Here is a 21,545-nt window from a genome sequence, read left to right on the forward strand (position 1 = left end):
GGAGATAATTCATTTTGAACCATATGGCAAGTCTTGTCCTCTGTTACTGCAGTAAAATCAGTGGAGTTACTCCAGGTTTATACAGGTGTAACAGAAAGCGGAATTTGGATTGCTGCTTCTAATTTTGTCGTCTTTCCTTCTACTACCCAGTCTTCTAATATTTAGCAATGTTATCCTAAACAAATTAGAGGTCTACTTTATGACGGAAATGTTTATAAAATAGAAAGAATGAAGTTTAAATGACTTAAGGACTAAAATTCAGCAAGGCCTCTCATTTGTAGTTGCAATTTTTAGCTGCAATATTTGGGTTGCCATTATTTCAACCTGCAAATGAACTATAGGTTCAAATAATAGCACATAGACGACTACTTCCTCTGCACACAAAATCAGGGAGTAAGTAGTCTAAGTACCAGTATTTGTACTTTCAATATTTTGCAGGAGTATAAGATATAGGTGTAAATTGCATCTTCAAAAAGGATCACTTGATTGTGGCAACTTGCACTTTTTATCTGTGGTATATTTTCATCTGGCGAGTATTTGTATCTCTAATTGCCTGATTTGTGCCTGCTGTCAAGTAGCTAGAGGCGCGCACACACACACGCGCGCGCACACATACACAGATTTGTGCTTACAATTAATGTGCAGATTTCCTGGGGGCATGCTGAGCCAGCAAAAAGGGAGATCACCCTTCTTGAAAAAATACATCATACTTTTGGCTTTTTTATATAATAAGCACTAGAACATTTTATTTAAGCAAATAAGCATTTTCTTACAGTGATGATACTCAGAAGTTATGGAATAATTCTAGTGCATGGCAGGAGGATATAATACCAAGGGTTGGATTGTTACTCTTGTTAGTAGTATCTTACTCCTTGAGTAGTCACATTGAAATGAATGAGGATACTAGGGGCAGGTCTACACTACGGGGCTAAGTCGACCTAAGTTACACAACTCCAGCTATGTGAATAACGTAGCTGGAGTCGACGTACATTAGGTCAACTTATTGTGGTGTCTACATTGTGCTAGGTCGACGAGAAACTCTCCTGTTGACTTCCCTTACCCTTCTCGTTCTGGTGGAGTACCGGAGTTGATGGAGAGCAATCAGCAGTCGATTTAGCGGGTCTTCACTAGACCCGCTAAATCGACCCCTGCTGGATTGATCGCCATGCGTCGATCCCCTGGTAAGTGGAGACAAGCCCAAAGAGTACTACTTAATGTGAGTAATGGTGTAACAATCTATCCCCAAGTAATTTAAAAGTCAAATGACCACTTCAACAGAACAAAAACAATAGTGGAATTATTAATGGGACCATAATAATATAAATGCATGTAATGAAGCTGGCAAAAGGAAGAATATGCTGTGGTTTTGCCTCTGAGTATATTTCAACATGTTATCTTTTAGCAAAGAAAATGTAATCATAATGAGAGTATAATGGCTGTATCTACAGGAAATGTTTGCTCATCTAAGCAAAGCAAATCTAACAGTACATTATATAATCCCACTGATGTAGTTCAGAAGTTCAAGATGTTCATGAGATGAAGAATTCTGCCATAATTTTAAAAAAGTATGCATAAAGAAAAACCTTGTTGGAATTATAATAATTTTTGCAGCAGAGAAAGTGTTTCACTTTATTATAAATGTGCCACTAAGAGAAATTTATTTGAAAATTTACAATCTTCTCCCTGTTATCCATCTGAATACAAGGAAAATGGGAAACAGATGCAAAGCTCTCTCAAAATTTACAATTAAATATTCACCTAGTGAGAAAATAGATCTTTCCTTTAAAGGATGAGAAGATTTGAAAGTCATTTACACAAGCAATGATGCATGGCAAGAATATTAATTGAAAATGGATCAATATAATTCATCTGACAGAAAGAAGAAGAAATCAGCAAGATAAAGAAAAGTGGTGATTTGAATGTAATAGTGGGCAAGATATAGAATGTGTAATAAAGGTTAGAAAATGAAAGAATGGCAAAGGAAGGTAAGAACACTTTTATAAAAGTCCAAACAATTTTTTTTTTTTAATCCTTCATCTACCTTTTATTTTCTTAGCCTCCTTTGTGATATCTTCATCTCTTCTACTTTTTTATAACTGCATCTTTGGAATTTCTTCTTAAATTCTATATAAGAAACCCACAACTTCTTTCTCAGTGTCTCCTCTTTATCAATCTCAGATGTTTCCTTTTAAAGTATTGTCTTTGTATTTGCAGACTCATTAAATGTAACTGTACCTGATGTGTTGCAATGCTTTGGAAAGTAATACTGTCAGGATATCTTGCTTCCTTCATCTTTAATCCAGGTCACGTGCTGAAGGTCCCTTGTTATCCAACCGTATTCAAAGAATTGTATCAGGCTTAGGGAGTCTCATTAGAGCTTGCCCACATTTCTTTATTACATATATTTTTTTTATCTCCGTTTTCATCCCCTGCCTTTAATTTGCTGGTGCCAAACTAAAGACAGTCTCTGACAAGGAGTTTTGAGAAAATCACTTAATTTGAGGTAACTGATCTAATGAATTGGCCAAATAGGCCATGCAGACAAAAAGCCATGGTGCAAGATGTACACATTCATATGTATAACTTGTGGGTGTAACTGCATGCACAACTGTTACCTGAACATGCAGCAACCCAATTAGTCACATGCCTGTTTCTTTGTGCATCTTAATCCTCAGTTTACATAAACAATTGCACTAACTATGCACATAAATACCTTGCACAAATGCAAAGACTTCTTTACAGTGCAATGAAGTTCTATGTCCTCTATACAACATTTCTTTTGCTAACCACTTCGGTTTTGAATAAACAACTGGAGTTATATGTTCAGCTACCAGTGGCACGAACTGTCACGGAGTATTGGGGGACTCAGGGCCCTGCACCCCCGGCTTCCTGCGATTCACCATGACTCTCAGCCAGCCAGTAAAGCAGAAGGTTTATTTGGATGACAGGAATACAGTCCAAGACAGGTCTTGCAGGCACAGACAACAGGGCCCCCCCTCAGTTAGGTCCAGCTTGGGGTCCCAGGGCATGCCAGCCCACCCCCCTTTGGGGGGTCAGAGCCATCTCTGCCTCCCAGCCTGCTTCCAGCACTCTCCTTTCAGCGACCCCTCCCACAGCCTTTGTCCCGTTTCCCGGGCCCCGGAGTCACCTGACCTCCAACCCCCTCCTGGGTTCTCATGTTACAAGCTCAGGTATGTTCCCTCGGGCCGACTCCCCTCCTCCGATGCAGACCATCCTGTCAGCATTCCCACACCCCAGCAAGAACAGTCCCAGTTCGTCACACGAACACAATAGGTTAAACATTTCTCAGTTAATTACTAGTGGTTACATATAGTGAACAGTAGCTCCATTAGCTTAAAAGAAATGTGTTTAATTCTAATAGCAACTCAAACATGCTGTGGAAAAAGTGTTCACAAATATGTCCATGAATAACACTTTTGTTCAAATGTCTTTCAAGAACTGCTACTAAGTGCAAAATAACCTGGTGAAATGAATAATTTAATTCTGTTTTAAAATCATGTGTTGCATCTGTCTTAAAAACTTCAGCCAGGCTGAGCAGAATGAGATGGAAGTAGACTTCCTGGAAAACTTGGTGCTGCTGGATTTGCAGGACTAAGATATCCTGAACTCCATTATGGCACTGTGATAGTATCCATGGGAGGGCGCAGAATGGAGCTGTTCCCTGTAGGTACATGTGTGCTCAAGTAAGCAAGATGCCTCCAGGAGCCAGTAGTGCCACCACAGAATCAGCTTTGAAGAAGGAGCAGCATAAAATCCCTTCTGATTAGGGCAAGCTCTGCTGTCAAGTGCTGAAAAGGACAGGACAATATTCCTTCCACCTCCCCATCAACTAGCACCAACTACTAGCAACAGCTAGCACCAGTGGTGACTCTAGCCTTGCATAGGACCTATGTATTGGGACAAAGTTGTGGTGGCCTCACAGTTGCTACCACCACTTTTTACACTCATAGAAGTGGGACAGAATTTTGCCTTCATTTTTTAATTGACTGTGCAAAATCAGGAACTTAATTAAAACCGTAGCAGATAATCCCCCCTAAAGCAATGAACCTGAATATAATTAGGCTTCATCATCATTAAAACTTTTCCATTTCTTGTGTGTGCTGTTCCCTTTTTTAATCTTTCAAATGATCAGTGTAATCTATATCACTACAGAGCTTTCTCCATGTGACAACTTCTTTGCTTGTTATACAAAAGCTGCATAAAGTTGACTTGGAAATGTTCTGGAGGATGAATAAGGGAATAAAGGCAAAACCGTGCCATGGAATGGAATGCACTGAAATGTCAGGATGCTAATTATGAACATGGTATCTTGGTTAAATTGTTCTTATGTAGATAAAGAACGGAAGAGAGAAACCCAAGACAGCTTAAAATAATGTATATAACAGAGAGAATGAGTGCTGAAATGAAACCAAACTATCTGGTAATTTAGCTGTTATGAAGAAGAAGAAGAAAGAAGAGGCTTTTTAGGAGCACATCTCTTACTGCAGAACTGTTCAGCCTCATTCCCCTCTCCTGAAGCTAGTTACTGGTGTACCTTCATTGATTTCAGAGGGGTTATTCCTGACTTGGATCACTGCAAGAGAAGAATCTGCCCCATGGTGGCCACTGACAAGGCTGAAGGTAATTTATAATTCAGGAAAGCATGGCAGGAAATTTATTGTCAGTCCTTGAGGTGGGGAAGATACAGTAGATTGTAATATTTTATTGGACCAAAAAAGGATTATATTTTGAACATTGTCCACAGTTAATATGTCATCCTTAGCAGTGATAGAGATTTTAATATAGCAAAGTTTTTACAATGAGAAATTGATTAATAATAAATAGTCTTCTGTCCTATGACTTACTCTTGCTTGACTGTACTGAATCTTATGCGAACACAATTAAAATTCCTTTTGAAAAAAGAAATGAGCTCATAAAAAGTGTAGATAAACTGATACAGAATTTTAATCAGTTTATATATTTTATTTAAGGGCTAAATCTTGGCCTGAGTGCACATCTGAATAATGGGATCTGTGTTTGGGTGAGAAGGGAAGGAATCCTTCCTATAACACCATGGGCACTTGCAGAATCACTCAGTGGCTGCTATTTCATCTTCAGAGTAGAAGTAGAGCCCATCGTTCCTAATCCCTGCTCCGTGGGAGTCAAAGGGTGATGGAACTGTGACTACACAGATAAGCACCTCTAGTAGTGTCCTGCCTCTATTCCCCACCTGCCCCAGTTCTCCTAGCGCTGAGATGCCGGGAGCCTGCAGATCTCAACTCTGTGGTGCACACAGATGCAGACTCTTGTGTGCCAGCATGGTGTGGGCACTAGGGTTTTTCCTTTAAGGAAATCCATTCTCATGACCTACGTCCTCAGCCTACACAGATCCCCGACTTGGGGTGCATCAACATTTTTACAGCAGACACATTTAATGCACTTTTGAAAATACATATGTCAAATAGTGCACCTAAAGAGAGGCACCTGAGATAGGAAACACTGAAAATGCCAGCCTTAACGCCTTCCAAGGACTGAAGAACTGGACCCGAGAGGGTTCATCAGCATGGGGAATTTTATATTCTTTATATATGATAGGGACCCCTGCCTGGCTCTTCCTGGCACCACAAACCACCATAAACTGTTTAGACAATATCATGACTATGGGGTGCCCTTAAAAATGTGTACAGTTTTGAAAGATTCTATCCTATCTGGAGAAATTCCCCATTATAAAGTTGGGGAATATTTCAGAGTATGGCAAGATCTCTTTAGAAACAGTAGAAATGTTTGCAGATGTCTGCGCATTTACGTGCCATAGATACACACCCAAAGTTTCCCCCCCCATCCTCAAAAAGTCACAATGGCACAGTGCTTTGGGTGCTCTATTACGTAAGGTAACATATCTCTTCAAAGAAAGAGATGAAAGAGTTTTCATCTAATTAAGTGATGTGCTGAGCATATTTAGGTGCCTCATCTAGTTTTAATGCAGCAAGAAACACAACTTTATCTCGGAACTTAAACTATTTTCCTTTTCTGTAGGTAATGACTTTTCTAGACAATCAGGCAGTCTAGACATTCAGACCTTGTTGCCTACATTGTGAATGCAAACAAGGAGCTTGTGCACATTCCTATTCAGTGGCCATCACATAGGTGGCAAAGTTTGAAAATTTAACTTGTGAGGCTCAGTTTATAATATTTGTACTTAAACCTCCATAATCTCTCATTTATTTTTATGCATTATCTACTTAAGTACATACACAGCAAAACGTTCTGCCTATTGAAGAGTTGGCACAAAGGACTGACTACTGACATGAAGCTACAAAGCAGGCCAGCCAGCCATTTCAAATGTTGATTCTTTTTGTCATAGCTGCAGGAGCTATATGAGTACAATTCTATGGATAGAATCAGGACCGGCTCCAGGGTTTTGGCCGCCCCAGGCAGCCCCCCCCCCCCCCCCCAAAAAAGCCGCAATCTGCGGCGGCAATTCGGCACGAGGTCCTTCGCTCCGAGCGGGAGTGAGGGACCGTCCGCTGAATTGCCGCCGAATAGCTGGACGTGCCGCCCCGCTCCGAAGTGGCCGCCCCAAGCACCTGCTTCGTAAGCTGGTGCCTGGAGCCGGCCCTGGATAGAATCTATGACTGTGGACTTGATTTTCACAAGAAAAATGCCTTGGAAGGGTACCAATTCTTTGTTCCATATTGAACATTTTTTTCCTCTTAGCATGAAAAGTAAAATGTAAACAATTTTCTAAATGAGCTAATGCATTTGAACACAAGGCATGGCAGAGTCAGCCACACTGAAAATGGACATCACCAAGAACTGTTTTTAAAAAACAAAAAAAACCACATCATATGAAGTTGCTTGGCAGAAGAGCTTGGTGATGGAAAGGGAATGCCTGCCATGGAGATGGCTGCTTCAAATTCTGGAAAATTTACCTTCTCAACCAGCTCCTCTGATTCGCTGCATTTTGTGTCCTTGTGCCTATAACCAAGAACAGGACATACCATATGTGCGGCTCTAAAGAAGCAGGAGGACATCACATCCTGTCTCAATAGACAATGTATTTATTTTAATGTTCTCCATTAGCACAAGCAGATGTAATATGGAGTTCAAAGCCTCATGAAAAGAATCCACATGAAATTCCACAATCTACGTTCATCAGTCACCAGATTAAACCCAGTGGGTAACATCAGCCTGACCATAAATGGATTCAAATGTTTAATTTTAATTGTTTATTTTCTCTTTTTGGTTCTTTTGTACAAATGTCAGGACAGAGTCTCTCCTTCCACAACTCATAGAATGTTGCTTAAAAGTCCCCCTGCCCTGCTGGATGATTCCTATTGAATTGCACTGAGTTCCTGATTAAACTCACTCAGCTCAGTTTTGTGATGAAGAGGAAAATGAAACTAATTACACTGCAGTTAAGAAACATCTGCGTCTGTCTCCCCTAAAAAGTTGAAACTGTTATTTGCATAAAGTTTATTACAATGTCTCAAAGATTCACAGAGAAGCACATTATAGCCTCTGGGAAGCTAGAGGAGGAAAAAGAAAACCAATCACAATGAAAACGTAGCTGATCATTACCAGGAGGCCAGATTGTGAAACCCTTTTTCACGCTAAGGAATATTTACTCATGTGAGTATTTCCATTGAAACCAATGCGACTGAGTGAATAAGTGCTCACCAGGGTGTATAAGAGCTCTATAATCTGGCCCCATGTGAGGTGTGTGGGTTTTTTTCTTTTTTTCTTTTTTTTTTTAAATCCAGTTCCTCAGTATTAGATACTTTTTAAAATGTGTGTTTGTGTCCTGTGATTATGGAGTACATACAATTTGTGTGCACAAGTACTGTAATGCTGAGATTTTTTTGTCAGGCTGTGTACTTGTGAAGTATTTGTTTACTACCCTTTAATCTGCATTCATATTTGACTTACATCATTTTTGTGTTGCTTCGATTTAGCATGTTCCGTGGTTATTCAGCTTTGTTTGACAGTCGAATATTGAGAGTCCTGTTTATGTTATATAATTTCTTCACGGTGAGGGTGAGATGTTTGGCTATTTTTAAACTGTGTCTCAGAAACTCAGTGGCTCACCTCTTCAAGGAATCTTCATAATTTTAGGAGGTGAGGATAATTCTACACTAGGTACCAAATGCAGTCTCCTTCTGCCAAACTGAACACAGTGCAGCTGTTCTGTCACCAGTAGTGTGGTATTCAAAAAAAAAAATACAATACAATAAAGGGCATAATCCTCCGCCCTTACTTAAACTGAGCAGCGCTTACACGCACAACTAGCCCCACTGGGATTATTTGAGTAAGTGCAACTCATCATGAATAATGGTGCCCACAATGAAAACTGTAAAGAAAACAGACTCTGTTCCACATTGCCTAAATAGATGTCATAATAACAGTCTTAACAGGTTATATAACTTGGAAAGTGGTATAAATCTGATGTATATTTCTACATCTGTACCATATTTAGCAGTTCTGGATTGATGGAGAGACGGTCTGGATAATCTACTTTTCTTGTTATCTCAGACTTCTGTGATTAAATAAGACATTAAAACTCTGAACAATATTTCATCGAAGCAAGTGAGGGCTGGATCCAAACCCACTGAAGTCAAAACCTGTCCCTTTCCCCCTCCAGGACTGGCTCTAGGCACCAGCAAACCAAGCACGTGCTTGGGGCGGCACAATTCCAGGGGCGGCATTCTGGGAGGGTTTTTTTTTGTTTTTTTTGTTTTTTTTGTTTTTTTTGTTTTTTTTGTTTTTTTTGCTTGGGGCAGCAAAAAACCTAGAGCCGGCCCTGCCCCCCCTCTATTTGTTGCTTATTCATTGCATCATGCCTACAATTCAATTGTTTTGGATCAGGTGTGATGAGACATTAATTACAGCACCAAGGTTTGGGGCTAAACTATTCCAAAGACACAGTTAGGGTTGCAGCAGCAGCAGCAATTCACAACTTTGTGTGTGATTCTGTCCCTCTGACCCACACTGAGTAGTATCTTACTCTATGAGTAGGCCCATTGATTGGGTGAGTAAGGATGGCAGATTCTGACCTGTGGAAACTTTTTTGGGGGATTCTTTGTTCCAAAGAAACAACACAGAAGAATTAATTTATATAACAACAATTACAAGATGAGGATTTCAATGAACTGAAAAAGGGAGCTATTAGAACAGACATCCAATGACAAAAGCAATCTTGTGTTTTCTTACCAATGATTTTTTTTCCAGAGTAATTTATTTGGAAACATTGACTGTGAATGCGTGGGCACAGCAGAGAGCTAATACCAATGAAGGATATTTAGCATTAATGTGCAGATTTCTCTTTAAAAACAGGTGCTTCTTCTGTCATGGCAGCTTCTGGAGCTCTGAAAGTACATAAAGGGCACACTCTGCAAGCTGGTAAGTATAATGAGTTAAGTTCTGTGTGTGTGTACATAAAAGTGTGTAACTTTTCCCTTAAAACAAAAGATTTTTAAAAGTGATATTTAACAATGATATTTTCTGATGTGATCCATATTATGGCTTATTTTTTCCATTCAATTTGCAGATGAATTAATATTTTGTTAGAAACGGCATTGACAGGTGGGATAAGTTTAGAAAAGGCAGTGACAGGTGGGATGTGTGCCAAAGCACAGGCACTAATCCTATTCATGTCAGTGAAATGCTGCCAATATTTTAACAAGGGGCTCCCACAAACATTTTCCACTTTAGCCTGTGATAGATCCTATATACTGGCGGCGAGGGCCATTTAAAATATACGTCACTGTAAAAATGAAGGAGGGAGGAGACAAGCAAGGGCAAACAAGCACATTAAGCTGGAATATTTGTAGATGAAAACCTAATGCAAGTATATTGATAGTATAGTATAGCCTTCCTATTGCAAAAGTTTGATTGGGAGAGTGTGTGAAGATTCTGTAGAGGGAGCTGGGGGTATTCTCCCTGGGGTATGTTTTGAAAACACTTGTGATGTGGTGCAACATGGTCCATTCCAAAGATGACAAGCAGAATCATTTCTGGGAGGGGTGGCTTAAGCAATTTCCAGGGAAGAGGCGAACTCCATCCCAGGCAGGGAAATCATCCTGCCATTCTGGTGGTGGAACTTTAACGAGGGCCTTCCAGGAGCTCCCAAGATCAACCTCCCACCCCTCACTGAATCATACACTCAAGGCTTGATATTGCTCCTACTGCAGTTTATGGCAAAACTCACATTTATGTCAACCGCTCTCAGTTGAGAACTTTTAAAACTGTGTTAATTTCCTTGCAGTTGTTCTCATTAGAAAATATGAATGTCTTCTAGTTGGCATGTATTTAGATCCTCAATTGTTTTTTCGCATTGTTATTTAGATTGTGCCTAGAAACTGAAAGAAAGCAAATATGTACTTTATTATCACCAGTCAATTTACTAGCTACAATAGGACCAAATATGTTGGAAATTTTTCAATGTTCTAGGTCCTAAAGGTGGTTTTGGGTTCATGGCACCACCTGCAGAACTTGGAACTTCTAGTGGCCCTGAAGAACCCGGTGAGTAAACAGAACTTCAACCAATTACATCAAAAGGTAGTAAATTCACTTAAATATATCTACACTTTAAAGAAGAATTCTTCTGCCTACCTAGCTATCACCTTTGAGGAGGGTGGTTTTACTATAGTGACAGAAAAACCCTTTCCATCATTTTAGTAAATGTCTACACTAGAGCAGCGTAGCTGTGGCTGATCCACTGTAACGTTTGTAGAGTAGACACACAGTGAGGGTGGTGTCTGTTATATTTCATGGCATACAAACAGAGAAGTTAGATAAAAACATAAAATACTCTTGCTGGAATGTTACAACATATACTTTCTTATAATTCAGAATGATAACATACAAGACCCCCAAAACAGAGAGCAACAAAGCAGGCTGCTCCCTAAAACAGAGACACGCAGTTCATCCTTCCTTACTCTAGGCCAGGGATCAGCAACCTTTGGCACACGGCCCACCAGGGTAAGCCCCTCGGCGGGCCAGGCTGTTTTGTTTACCTGCCGCGTCCTCAGGTTCGGCCAATCGCAGCTCCCACTGGCCGTGGTTCGCCTCTCCAGGCCAATGAGGGCAGCGGGAAGTGGCCCTGGCCAAGGGATGTGCTGGCCGCCACTTCCCACCGCCCCCATAGGCCTGGAGCGGTGAACTGTGGCCAGTGGGAGCCGCAATTGGCCGAACCCGCAGACGCAGCAGGTAAACAAACTGGCCTGGCCCGCCAGGGTGCTTACCCTGCTGGGCCACGTGCCAAAGGTTGCCGATCCCTGCTCTAGGCTATTCGTTGGAAGACTGACTCTGATCATATGCTCCACTACAGAGCCCCCTGCCTGCAAGCAGCACCAGGAAAATGCCTGAGAATTTAATGTGATAGATCACAATTTTCATTACATCACAGTGTCTGCAAAGGGATCAGAAACATGCTAACAGCAAGAGAAAAGTTTTTGCCAAAATACTGCCCAGAAGTCTCAATAAAGCATATCATTCCCCCCTGCGCCCTGAAAACCATCCCATCTTCCTCCTTTCTATGTGATTGTTGACTACACCATCCTTCCTGTCCCCATAGCTTGCAGTCTTGGTTGCAGAATCTCTAATTCTTCTTTCTTTCTCCTCTCACATAGAGGCAATTGCCAAATCTTGCCAAATTCTTCTCCCACAATATCTCCAGAATTCAAATGTTCCTTATGGTCTGTTCATGTCCAACATATAGCTCCCACCTTGGCTACTTGAAACTCCTATTCCTTAGCCCCCTCATCTTCCACCTCCAGTTAATCTAGAAAACTGCTACCAAAATCATCTTCCTTTCACGTTGCTCTGACCATCCACCCCACTTTCTAGAATCTCTTTGCTGTTTTTCTTCTCTTAATATATATATTAGCACTTTTTGATCCAAGTGTTTAGCCAATTTTCAGGATCAGGTTTGGTTTTGTTAGGAGGAGAAAATGGTGATGGAATCAGGTATTTCTTTGATGCACTCCTGTTTATTTATGAATAATGTACTAAGTCAAGTTTACTGACTGTAGTAGAAATCCAATAACAGGAGACAGTTTCTTTGCTCACAGTTATAAGTCTCTTTCAGCCAGTCGTTTACCATCATGCTCTCCCTTTAGCTTTTTTTCTCAGGGTTACACTACCAGTGTTTCTCTGGCTGTATCTGGGGCTTCTGTGCTCTTTCTATGCTCTTTCTCTGTGCTTTTCTGCTACTTCTCACCCACACAGCTCCACCAATTAATGTCCCAGCCCCTGCATTGGTGGTATCACTCTCTGTAGAACCCCCTGGGCCACCTAGTTCAGCTTCTACTCCAGGTGGGTCACGTACCTGTGTTTTGGGTGTAGCTTCTACTGTTTTAAGCTATTTGGTTCCATGAAGGAGCTTGATTGTTTGTTACATTTATTCTAAATGTTAGTTTACACCAACGAGCTTCAATGAGGTTTTCTCCAGTCTTCCAACATAACATATATATGAATGGTTCAAGATTCTCCTTAGCCCCAACCTGATCAGGTCCACAGTTACATACATTAATTCTTTAGGGTGAAGACCCGTTGTGTCTTTTTTCTGCTGAGCATTTCCTTATAGAACATTTGAAGGAAATGTTTGCTCTTATTAAATGGATTATTAGTAGTTATGAACTTCAGTCATAATTGTATGTTAATTTTTTAGGAGGGGCAGTAGGTTATTCAACAGATCTACCTGTATCTGATCGACCCCACAGTGAGACAACAACCTATGTTAATATTCCTGTCAGTCCTACATCGAAGAAACAGCTCCACTACATGGAACTGGAGCTTCAAGAACCTAGCACAGGCATAAGAGGTAAGGGCCTTTAAGTGGGCCATTACTGCTACTAAACGCTAACAAATGTAAACTGTGTTCGCATCCAGAGGGAGGTCCTGTACTCATGGCCGCCAGCTGCTTGTGTTGGAGTCTGCCCGCAATTGTCAACATTTAGAAACATTTTATTAGGGACACCTGTCCTGCTAAGCTGGGGCTCTGGAGGCTGCTATGTCTCCAGCCCTTGCCATTTATTTAATTTTTAAGTCTTATATAGCACACAATTGTCAAAAGCCCTCTGGGGGTTAGGTCAGTGTTATCCTCTCCATTATACAGATGTGGAAAGTGAGTCACATAGGCCCAGATCCACAAAGGTATTAACCACCATTGATTTAAATGGAAATTAGCAGCTAAATACCTTTGTGGATCTGGGCCAGAGAGCCTAAGCCACATTTTTCAAACGTAAGTGTATAAAGTTAACCAACTAAGCCCATATTTAGGCACCTACATAAAAGTAGCCTTATTTTCAGATGCACTGAAACATGAGAACCTGCAGCTCCATAGGGCTGCAGGGGCTCATCACCTATGGATTTATATGTCTCTGGCAGGCAAAAAAGCCACACGCATAAAATTAATAAAACAGAAAAAAGCTAACCCTCTCAGGAATACCTCCTCAATGTGCCAAACAAGGCCGCACAGAGCCTCCACAGTCCATCTAGAAACTGGTGTTGCTGCTTCTCAGAGATGCAAGCCCCAAAAAGGCCCTACTAAACTTTTGTGCCTACCTGATTCTGGGCTGCTCTGGTATCTAGCACTGTCCTGGTCTAATTTAGGTAGCTCAGGGTCCACTGCACTCCTCTCTTGCCACGCACAGATTCCTCTGCTGCAGCGATGTTGGTAGGGCCTCCCAGAATAGTGGGTATTGGCATTAGGGTGCCATTAAGATGAATGGGACTTCAGCCCTTTCAGAGCAAATGTTTCAGGCTGTCTGCAGTCTCAGGCAGATATGATTTAATTGCCTGTACTTGGTTCATAGTTTCAAGGTTTTCTTCATGTCTGTGAGGTTTAGAGACTTGCCTTTTTAAATAACACAAGCTAAGAACCTGATATAATTTCATGACTCCAGGAACTGGGGCCCTAGGCAGTGCACTTCTAGGACTTGCTCCTGGAAGATTCTGAATACTCTGGTATGATCCATAAAAGAATACCCATACTGGGTCAGACAAATGGTCCATCTAGCACAGTATCCTGTCTTCTGACAGTGGCTTGTGCCAGATGTTTCAGAGGGAATGAACAGAACAGGGCAATTTATTGAGTGAGCCATCCCCTGTCCTCCAGTCCCAGCTTCTGGCAATATTTAGGGACACCCAGAGCATGGGGCTCCATCCCTGACCATCTTGGCTTATAGCTGTTGATGGACCTATCCTCCATGAACTTACCTCATTCTTTTTTGAACCCAGTTATACTTTTTGCCTTCATAGCATCCCCTGGCGATGAGTTCCACAGGTTGATTGTGCGTTGTGTGAAGAAACACTTCCTTATGTTTGTTTTAAACCTGCTGCCTATTTATTTCATTATGTGACCCCTGGTTATTGTATTAGGTGAAAGGGTAAATAACACTTCTCTATTTATTTTCTCCACACCATTCATGATTTTATAACCTCAGTTGTCTCTTTTCTAAGCTAAACAGACCCAGTCATTTTAATCGCTTCTCATGTGGAAGTTCTTCCATACCCCTAATCATTTTTGTTGCCTTTCTCTGTACTTTTACCAATTCTAATCTCCAGGAAAGCACTTGAGTATGTGCTTAATTTTAAGCACATGTATAGTCCCATTGACCAGTGGGATTACTCACATGCTTAAAAGTAAGCATGTTCTTAAGTGCTTTGCTAGATCAGAGGACCATATACCTTAATCTGGCTCTGGCTACTTAGTCCCTTGCAGCATTAATCCTTTGGCACCTCAGAATAAATCATAAACACCATGCATGGAGATTTGGAAGAGTAATTCCCCATTCAGATAAATTCCAGTGAGAATTTTGCATGTAATTCAGATCTTCAAGTATTGACATTTTAAGCAATTTGGGGTATATGTGTTTTTAAATCTAGTTTTGATTAAACAAGTTTATAACTTTTAAGTGTTACCACTGTTTCTCCATGCCTATCTAAGGTACTAATCTGGGCCCTATCACTGTGTAGTATCTGAGCACCTCACAATCATTAATGTAGTTGTCTTCACAACACCACTGTGAGGTGCTATTTCTGCCATTTGGGGATGGGGAAATGAGGCATAGAGGTCTAGATCTACAAAAGACTTTTGAGGATTTGGGCCTAAGTCATTTAACTCCCATTGAAATCAGGATCTGGCTTTCCATCATTTAACTACCCTGCCACACAGTGGATAACTCAGCCCTGAGTTATGTGCCCAAGCTCCATTTACAATGAATGGGGAGTTCAGTGCCTAAGAATGGGATTCATGGAAGCCAGCATTCTGAGTGGGGAGCTGCCTAAAGTAGCCAGTAAGAAATGCTGAGGAGAGGGGCATTGCCTAAAGCCCCACCCCAAAAAGCTAGTTAGACACCTCCCGGAGTTAGGTTTTTATCTCCACTTGGGGCTCTCAACTATGAGCGCTCTCCTGAAGTTAGGTGCCTAAAGTCAGATCAACCCTTTCTTGGAAATAAACAAAGGGGAGGTGACTCCCACTTGTGCCCAATGCTAGAGCACTCATCTGGGATGTGGGAGACCCAGGTCCAAATCCCCACTCTGTCTGATTTAGAGTAGTGGCTTAAAGATGGGTCTCCTACCTCCCATGTCAGTTCCCTAACCACCAGGCTGTTGGGTATTCAGAAGTGGCTCCTTCTCAATCTCTCCTGTTGATGCTGTTCAGCTTTGTATAAATAAAATATTAATTGAATCAGGGACTGGAACCTGGTGCCGTTCCTTCCAGATGAGTGCCCTAACCATCAGACTATAGAGCTGTTCTTGCTCTCTGCTTACTTAGCCATCTAAGTCCCTGTGAGTCAGGGAGCTGCTCCATGCCAGCTGGCGAAGGACACACCATTCCATAACTCACAACAGGCCTGACACACTCATTGCTCCAACAGTGTTGTCCTAATCTGTATCTAAAAGGTGTCAGGTAAAGTATCGTATGCAAACTGGTAACACTCTGGTCATTAAGATTATTGTGTGACGTATGTATGGGTGGTGCATAAACAATTAAAAGATATGTACTGGAAATACATTCTTAAAAGGTGTTTTGCAAACAGGGAATAAGCCTAGCCTGTCCTAGACAAAGGAATGTTGTTTTGCCTCTTTTCCTGTGTCTCCAGGGTAAACTGAGCCAGGTAATACCTCAGGGGACAATGAAAAGTACATCTACATATAAGGTAAACAAAGCCATCAACTAAACTAGTGGTGTGGGAAAGACCACTTAATGATCATGATGCGGGATGGAGCCTGCACCTGCAGCAAGCCACCCCACTCTTGAAACAGACACAATAGATTTTGGAAAATATAAGCAGAAACACAATGCCATTTTGGCATCCATCACCTAGGGGCCAAAGGGGGAGCAGTGCCGTTTGAGCTGATGAAAAGTGTATCTTCTTGGATCCAGCTGGAACTGACTATAGGTGAGAAATCTACATAGACAAAGATTGTCATTGATTGAAATCAGGGTGAATAAAAATCAATGATTTAAAAAAAATCTGATTTTTTTTAATTTAAATTGAATTTTTTTGATAAAATGCTTTTTGAGGGAAAAAAACCTATGTAAAGATAGTTTTAATTAAGATATATTATAGCTCAAAGATATCTCAACATGGAATAGGGATTATAAATTCTAATTCTATAGTATGAGACAATCTATTCGTGTAATGTTTAAGAAAAGTCTTGTAAATGAGTTCCAATAGTTCATGAATTAGGGACCCAATCTTATGGGGTTCCAGGGGCTTCAGTGTAGATTATTTAGGTTAATTTTTATATCTATCCAATGGGACTCAGTGCTCAGTCCAGAAGATACCATCAGAGATGCTTAGTTTTTCAGTTCTCAAACTGTGGATGTGTCTCCAGAGATAAAATGCTTGTTAACAGCAAAAATGTTTTTGAATAAATAAATAAGATATAGAGGTGAGAAATAACAGACCTCAACCCTATTGTCCCACTGCAAATTTGTGTACGCAGAGTCAATCCCTTACCTCTCTCTAAAAGTGCAAAGTTTCAAAAAGTTCAATGAATAGAAGATTGTTGGGGGAGGAATAGGTCTGGACAAGGCGAATAAGTCTGGAGAGAAATGTGAGAAGGGAGTAGAACAGGCAGTAGAAACAAAAGTGAAAGTGTTTGAGCAGCATATTCCAGAAGTCTTGAGGTCTTTCTGAGTGTAGCCTTCATTGATTTGAGATCTACCATACCATTCTCTCACTAGAAGGGAAAACCTATATCGGCAGCAGGCCATAAAAGAGACCCAATTTGGGAATATTTTAATGAAGTTCCTCTACCTGTGGGTAAGACAGGCATGCGTGCAAAATGCAAACAGTGCAACAAAGAAATGCAAAGCCTGGTCGCCTGAATGAAACAACATTATTGAGAAAGCCGTGTTGAAGATGATGAAAGGAACATGTCTGAACATGCAGGATCTTCAAGTTGGCCAACTTTTATTTCATATTTCTTTCTTAAGGACTACCTGTCTTCCTTCTAGACTATCTTGAATTCTCATATTTGAGCAAAAAATATAGTTGTTACTCTATGGTACTATCATTTTAGATGCAGTTGTGATAAAAAATAAATAGCTGAAATAGGCAGATCTTCCTTTTACAATTTCACCTTTGAAGTAGTCCTGAGTGTCAGTGAATGAAATGAGTAATACTAAATGAGCAATATGGTAATAATAATTAAATAACTGCATTGACTTATTTTGTTTAGGAGAATACATCCTCAAAGTACAGGATTCTGAAGACTATCCACCTTCAAGATCGTCATCATTTTCTATAGTTTCAGAGTTATCTGCCAATGGTAGTGTTTCATTCACATTATATATGTCACATAGTCACAGTATATCACCTGTACCCAAAAAAAAAAAAAAAAAAATCTCCATCATCCAGAAACAACCATAGATAAGTTTGCCCGGTTTGTTTATGCAACAAACTCTCCTTTCCATATGATTGAGAACCCACACTTCATTAATATGATTCAGTCATTAAGACCAGGATACAGTCCACCCAACAGAGCAGGTGTCGCAGGCAAATTGCTGGATAAAGTGTATGAAAGAGAATTTGAGCAGTGTGCAAAAGGTCTAGAGGGTGAAAGTGTTAACCTGAGTCTTGATGGGTAGAGCAATGTCCACAATGATCATGTTGTATATGCTTGTGTGACAACAGAAGAAGGGAATGTCTTACAGAAACAATTGATACATCAGGAAATGCACACACAGCAGAATACTTACAAGAAGTAGCAATAAAAGCTACAACAAACTGTGGGGAAAAAAATTCAAATGTCTAGTGCACAGCTTGGTCACAGACAATGCTGCAGATGTATCCAAGATGAGAAGAAATTATTTAGAAGAGAGTGAAGAGAGTCCCAAGCTAATAACATACGGTTGCCGTGCTCATTTGATGCACCTCCTAGCCAAAGACTTCAGTGTTCCAGAAATAAAGGCTAATGTTGAAATTGCAAAATACTTCCGTAACAACCACTTTGCAGCAGCTGCTCTGAAAAAAGTGGGAGGAACCAAGCTAACTCTCCCACAAGATGTGTGATGGAACTCAGTAGTGGACTGTTTTGAGCACTATATCAAGAACTGGCTTAATCTGATGACAGTTTGTGAACAAAATCGTGAAAAAATAGATGGCACTGTCATAGCCAAAGTTCTCAACATTGGGCTTAAGAGAAATGTCAAACACATGCTGAGTACCCTGAAGCTTATTTCTGAAGGCTTGAACAAAATGCAGGGAAATAGCTATTTTATTGCTGATGCTGTTGAAATTTAGAAGGAATTGAGTGAGATCTTAAAAAGAAAAGTATGCAATGACAGAGTTAAATTACAAACATTAAAAAAATAAATGGAACAAGCACTATCACCAGCTCATTTTCTTGCAAATATTCTCAATATTCGGTACCAGGGTCAAACTGTAACAACTGAAGAAGAGGAGTTGGCTATGACATGGACATCCAGCAATCATCCCTCCATAATGCCAACTATAATAAACTTCAGATCTAAGGGTGAACCATTCAAGAAATATATTTTTGCTGATGATGTTTTAAAGAAAGTCACACCAGTGGACAGGTGGAAGTCACTTAAGCTTGGAAGTCACTTGGATTCAGAGACTGTTGAAGTGATAATCTCACTTTTAACAGCAGTAGCTTCTTCTGCCAGTGTAGAAAGAATATTTTCTTCCTTTGGACTAATTCATTCCAAATTGAGAAATTGTTTGGGACTTGAAAAAGCAGGAAAGCTTGTTTTTCTTTTCCAGATTATGAACAAACAGGAGAATGAAGGTGAAGACGACTGAGTTAGCTGCAGAAGCCAATATTTAAAGTTTCTCATGTTGACATGGCTGACATAGTTGATTTAATTTTTGTTTTTAAAAATATTTCATTTAACTATTTTAGTTAAAAACAATTTTAACCAAAACAAACCTGATTTTATGTATAATGTTTAACTAAATTCAAAAATTCATATGCTTGTTTTGTTAAAATATTATATGTTTGCTGTTGAAGAAAAAAATCCAGAATACATAACGTTGTTGTTGTTGTTTTTGTTGTTTTAGTTAAATAAAACAATTTAAATGTCTTTTTGGTGATGTTCTCCTTCTAATACAGCATAGCAAGAAAATCCTCCAAATATTAATGATTAACCTGTTGAATTGGAGATAGTTCACCTCCCAATGACTTCATAAATATCTGCTTCAATTACCTTTGGTGAATGAAATAACCAAACAATCATTCAATTTCTGATATAGCTGTAAAACTAATCTGAAAAGTTTTCAAAATAAATCACTTAAAAATGTATAGTGTGTACCTTCTAAAAATGAAACCTACATCTATTTCTGAGTTGTGAAGAATGCACTTTTATGTAGAAATCCATGGTTAAATCTAGTCTTCCTGACTAGTGAGTTAAACCATTATTTAAATAAATTTGATTTAAATCAAATCCACCCGGGTTGAAATTAAGTTTGTCACCAGAAAGCATGTTTTGTTTGTTTTTGTTTTATTTCTAACCATGTTTGTCTTCGATTCTTACATATTATTACTTAAATATCTGTTAGTTAATAATAAACTTATTCTTGTTTTATTATAAAACCATCTCAGTGCTGTGTGTTAAACTGAAGGGTGAAGTCCTCAGCTAAACTAACAGGCTGGTGTGGGTTCTGTCTCTTTGGAGGCAGTAAACCTAATAACTTCTGTGAGTATCCAGTGAGAGGGATTGGACACTGGGGGGGAGACGGTTTTGGGGAGATGTGGGACTGGAAGGGCTGTTGGTGTTGCCCTGCAACCAGGCTGGTGGAAGCCAGGGGGTGGCAACTGTGATGTGAACAGGCTGCTGGTGTCAAGGAACTGAGCCAAAACTGCACAGCACATGGTTACAGGGCAGGCCTGGGTGAAGTCCCAAAGTGCCACAGCCCCTCTTCTCTCCCTGCCATTTCACTTTTGGCTAGCTGAGGCAGCTCCCCACTCAGCTTGTTGGCTCTGAAAAATCCCTTTCTTAGGGGCTTAGCTGTCTCCATGCATAGGGGTCAGCTACAGGCAGCTTAGATTACATGGCGTCACCCAACTCAGGATTGAAAATTCCACTAGGTGGCTGTCTGTCTGTGGTGAGGCATTGCTCCCCGCCGTCAAGCGACATCTAAATCCTTTTGAAAATCTGTTTCTAAGTGACTTCCCAACATCACAGAGGAAGTCTGTGGTGGACAAGAATTGAACCCAGGCCTTCCACAGTCCAGGGTGGTGCATTTAACCTCTGGACCAGCATTCCCCAGAAATGCATGATATTATAGTCAACAGTACAGTTGTGTTTGTTTTTTTGTTTTTTTTCAGGGGGCGGATCAACCAAATATGCACAGATTGACATTGCGGCCACGGAGACAGCCCACAAAGTGGGAACTCAGCACGCTCAATGCCGTGAGGACCGCCTGCAGGAACTTGAACACAAGAAGAAAGGGTCCCAGGAGTGATCTGTTTGGGAAAGAACTTTTTGCTCACTGTAACTTGGTACTAATTTAAATTTCAAATGATTCACATATTTATTATTTAAAACATACTCTTATAAAAGCTGCCCTTGTTTATCATATTTATACCAGACTCATTCCAATATTCTAATTCCTAATTGGAAAACTGGTAGCAAGATGTGTGTTTTAAGCTTTGAGTGTAATGTCCAGAAGTTCTCTTCTTTTTCCATATACAGTATATGTAAGTTACTGTTTTCTTTTTCTATAACTCAATAATCCTGGAAGAACGTGGTGCCATATCTCAATGACTACTGATCTGGGGCATTGTATTTAAAGAATTTTGAATGTGTGCAAATAAGGATGTATGTTTGTGGGTGGGTGTGTATGCATACAGTATTGATCTGTGCAAATAGACCTATATGTATTCATACACGTAAGTACATAACAATATCTGAATATATTTTTTGTGGTTTTTAAGTATCTTACTTAAATACCAAAGAAAGAAAATTCAGAGTTTAAAACCTTTTTCTACTGGCATATTTTTGTCCAAATACAGGCTCACTTATGCACATGCTTAACTTTACATAGGTGCGTAGTCCTATTGAA

General features: G+C 40.2%; 1 protein-coding gene across 3 annotated transcripts in view; it reads left to right on the forward strand.

The window, feature by feature from the left end:
* Nucleotides 1-20,956, forward strand: part of DOK7 (docking protein 7) — a 93,803-nt gene extending 72,847 nt beyond the window's left edge. For 2 of the 3 annotated variants that reach the window (XM_054031009.1, XM_054031011.1), the window contains 4 exons: nucleotides 9,334-9,399; nucleotides 10,450-10,521; nucleotides 12,671-12,823; nucleotides 17,698-18,315. In XM_054031009.1, coding sequence (XP_053886984.1) covers nucleotides 9,334-9,399; nucleotides 10,450-10,521; nucleotides 12,671-12,823; nucleotides 17,698-17,888 — 482 coding nt within the window. In that variant the 3' untranslated portion in view covers nucleotides 17,889-18,315. Of the gene's footprint in view, nucleotides 1-9,333; nucleotides 9,400-10,449; nucleotides 10,522-12,670; nucleotides 12,824-17,697; nucleotides 18,316-20,808 lie in introns of those variants that run through there. The other variant, XM_054031010.1, reaches the window with a different exon arrangement.
* The last annotated feature ends 589 nt before the right edge of the window (nucleotides 20,957-21,545 follow it).

The sequence above is a fragment of the Malaclemys terrapin genome, chromosome 5 (genome assembly GCF_027887155.1).
Source record: "Malaclemys terrapin pileata isolate rMalTer1 chromosome 5, rMalTer1.hap1, whole genome shotgun sequence".
NCBI lineage: Eukaryota > Metazoa > Chordata > Testudines > Emydidae > Malaclemys > Malaclemys terrapin.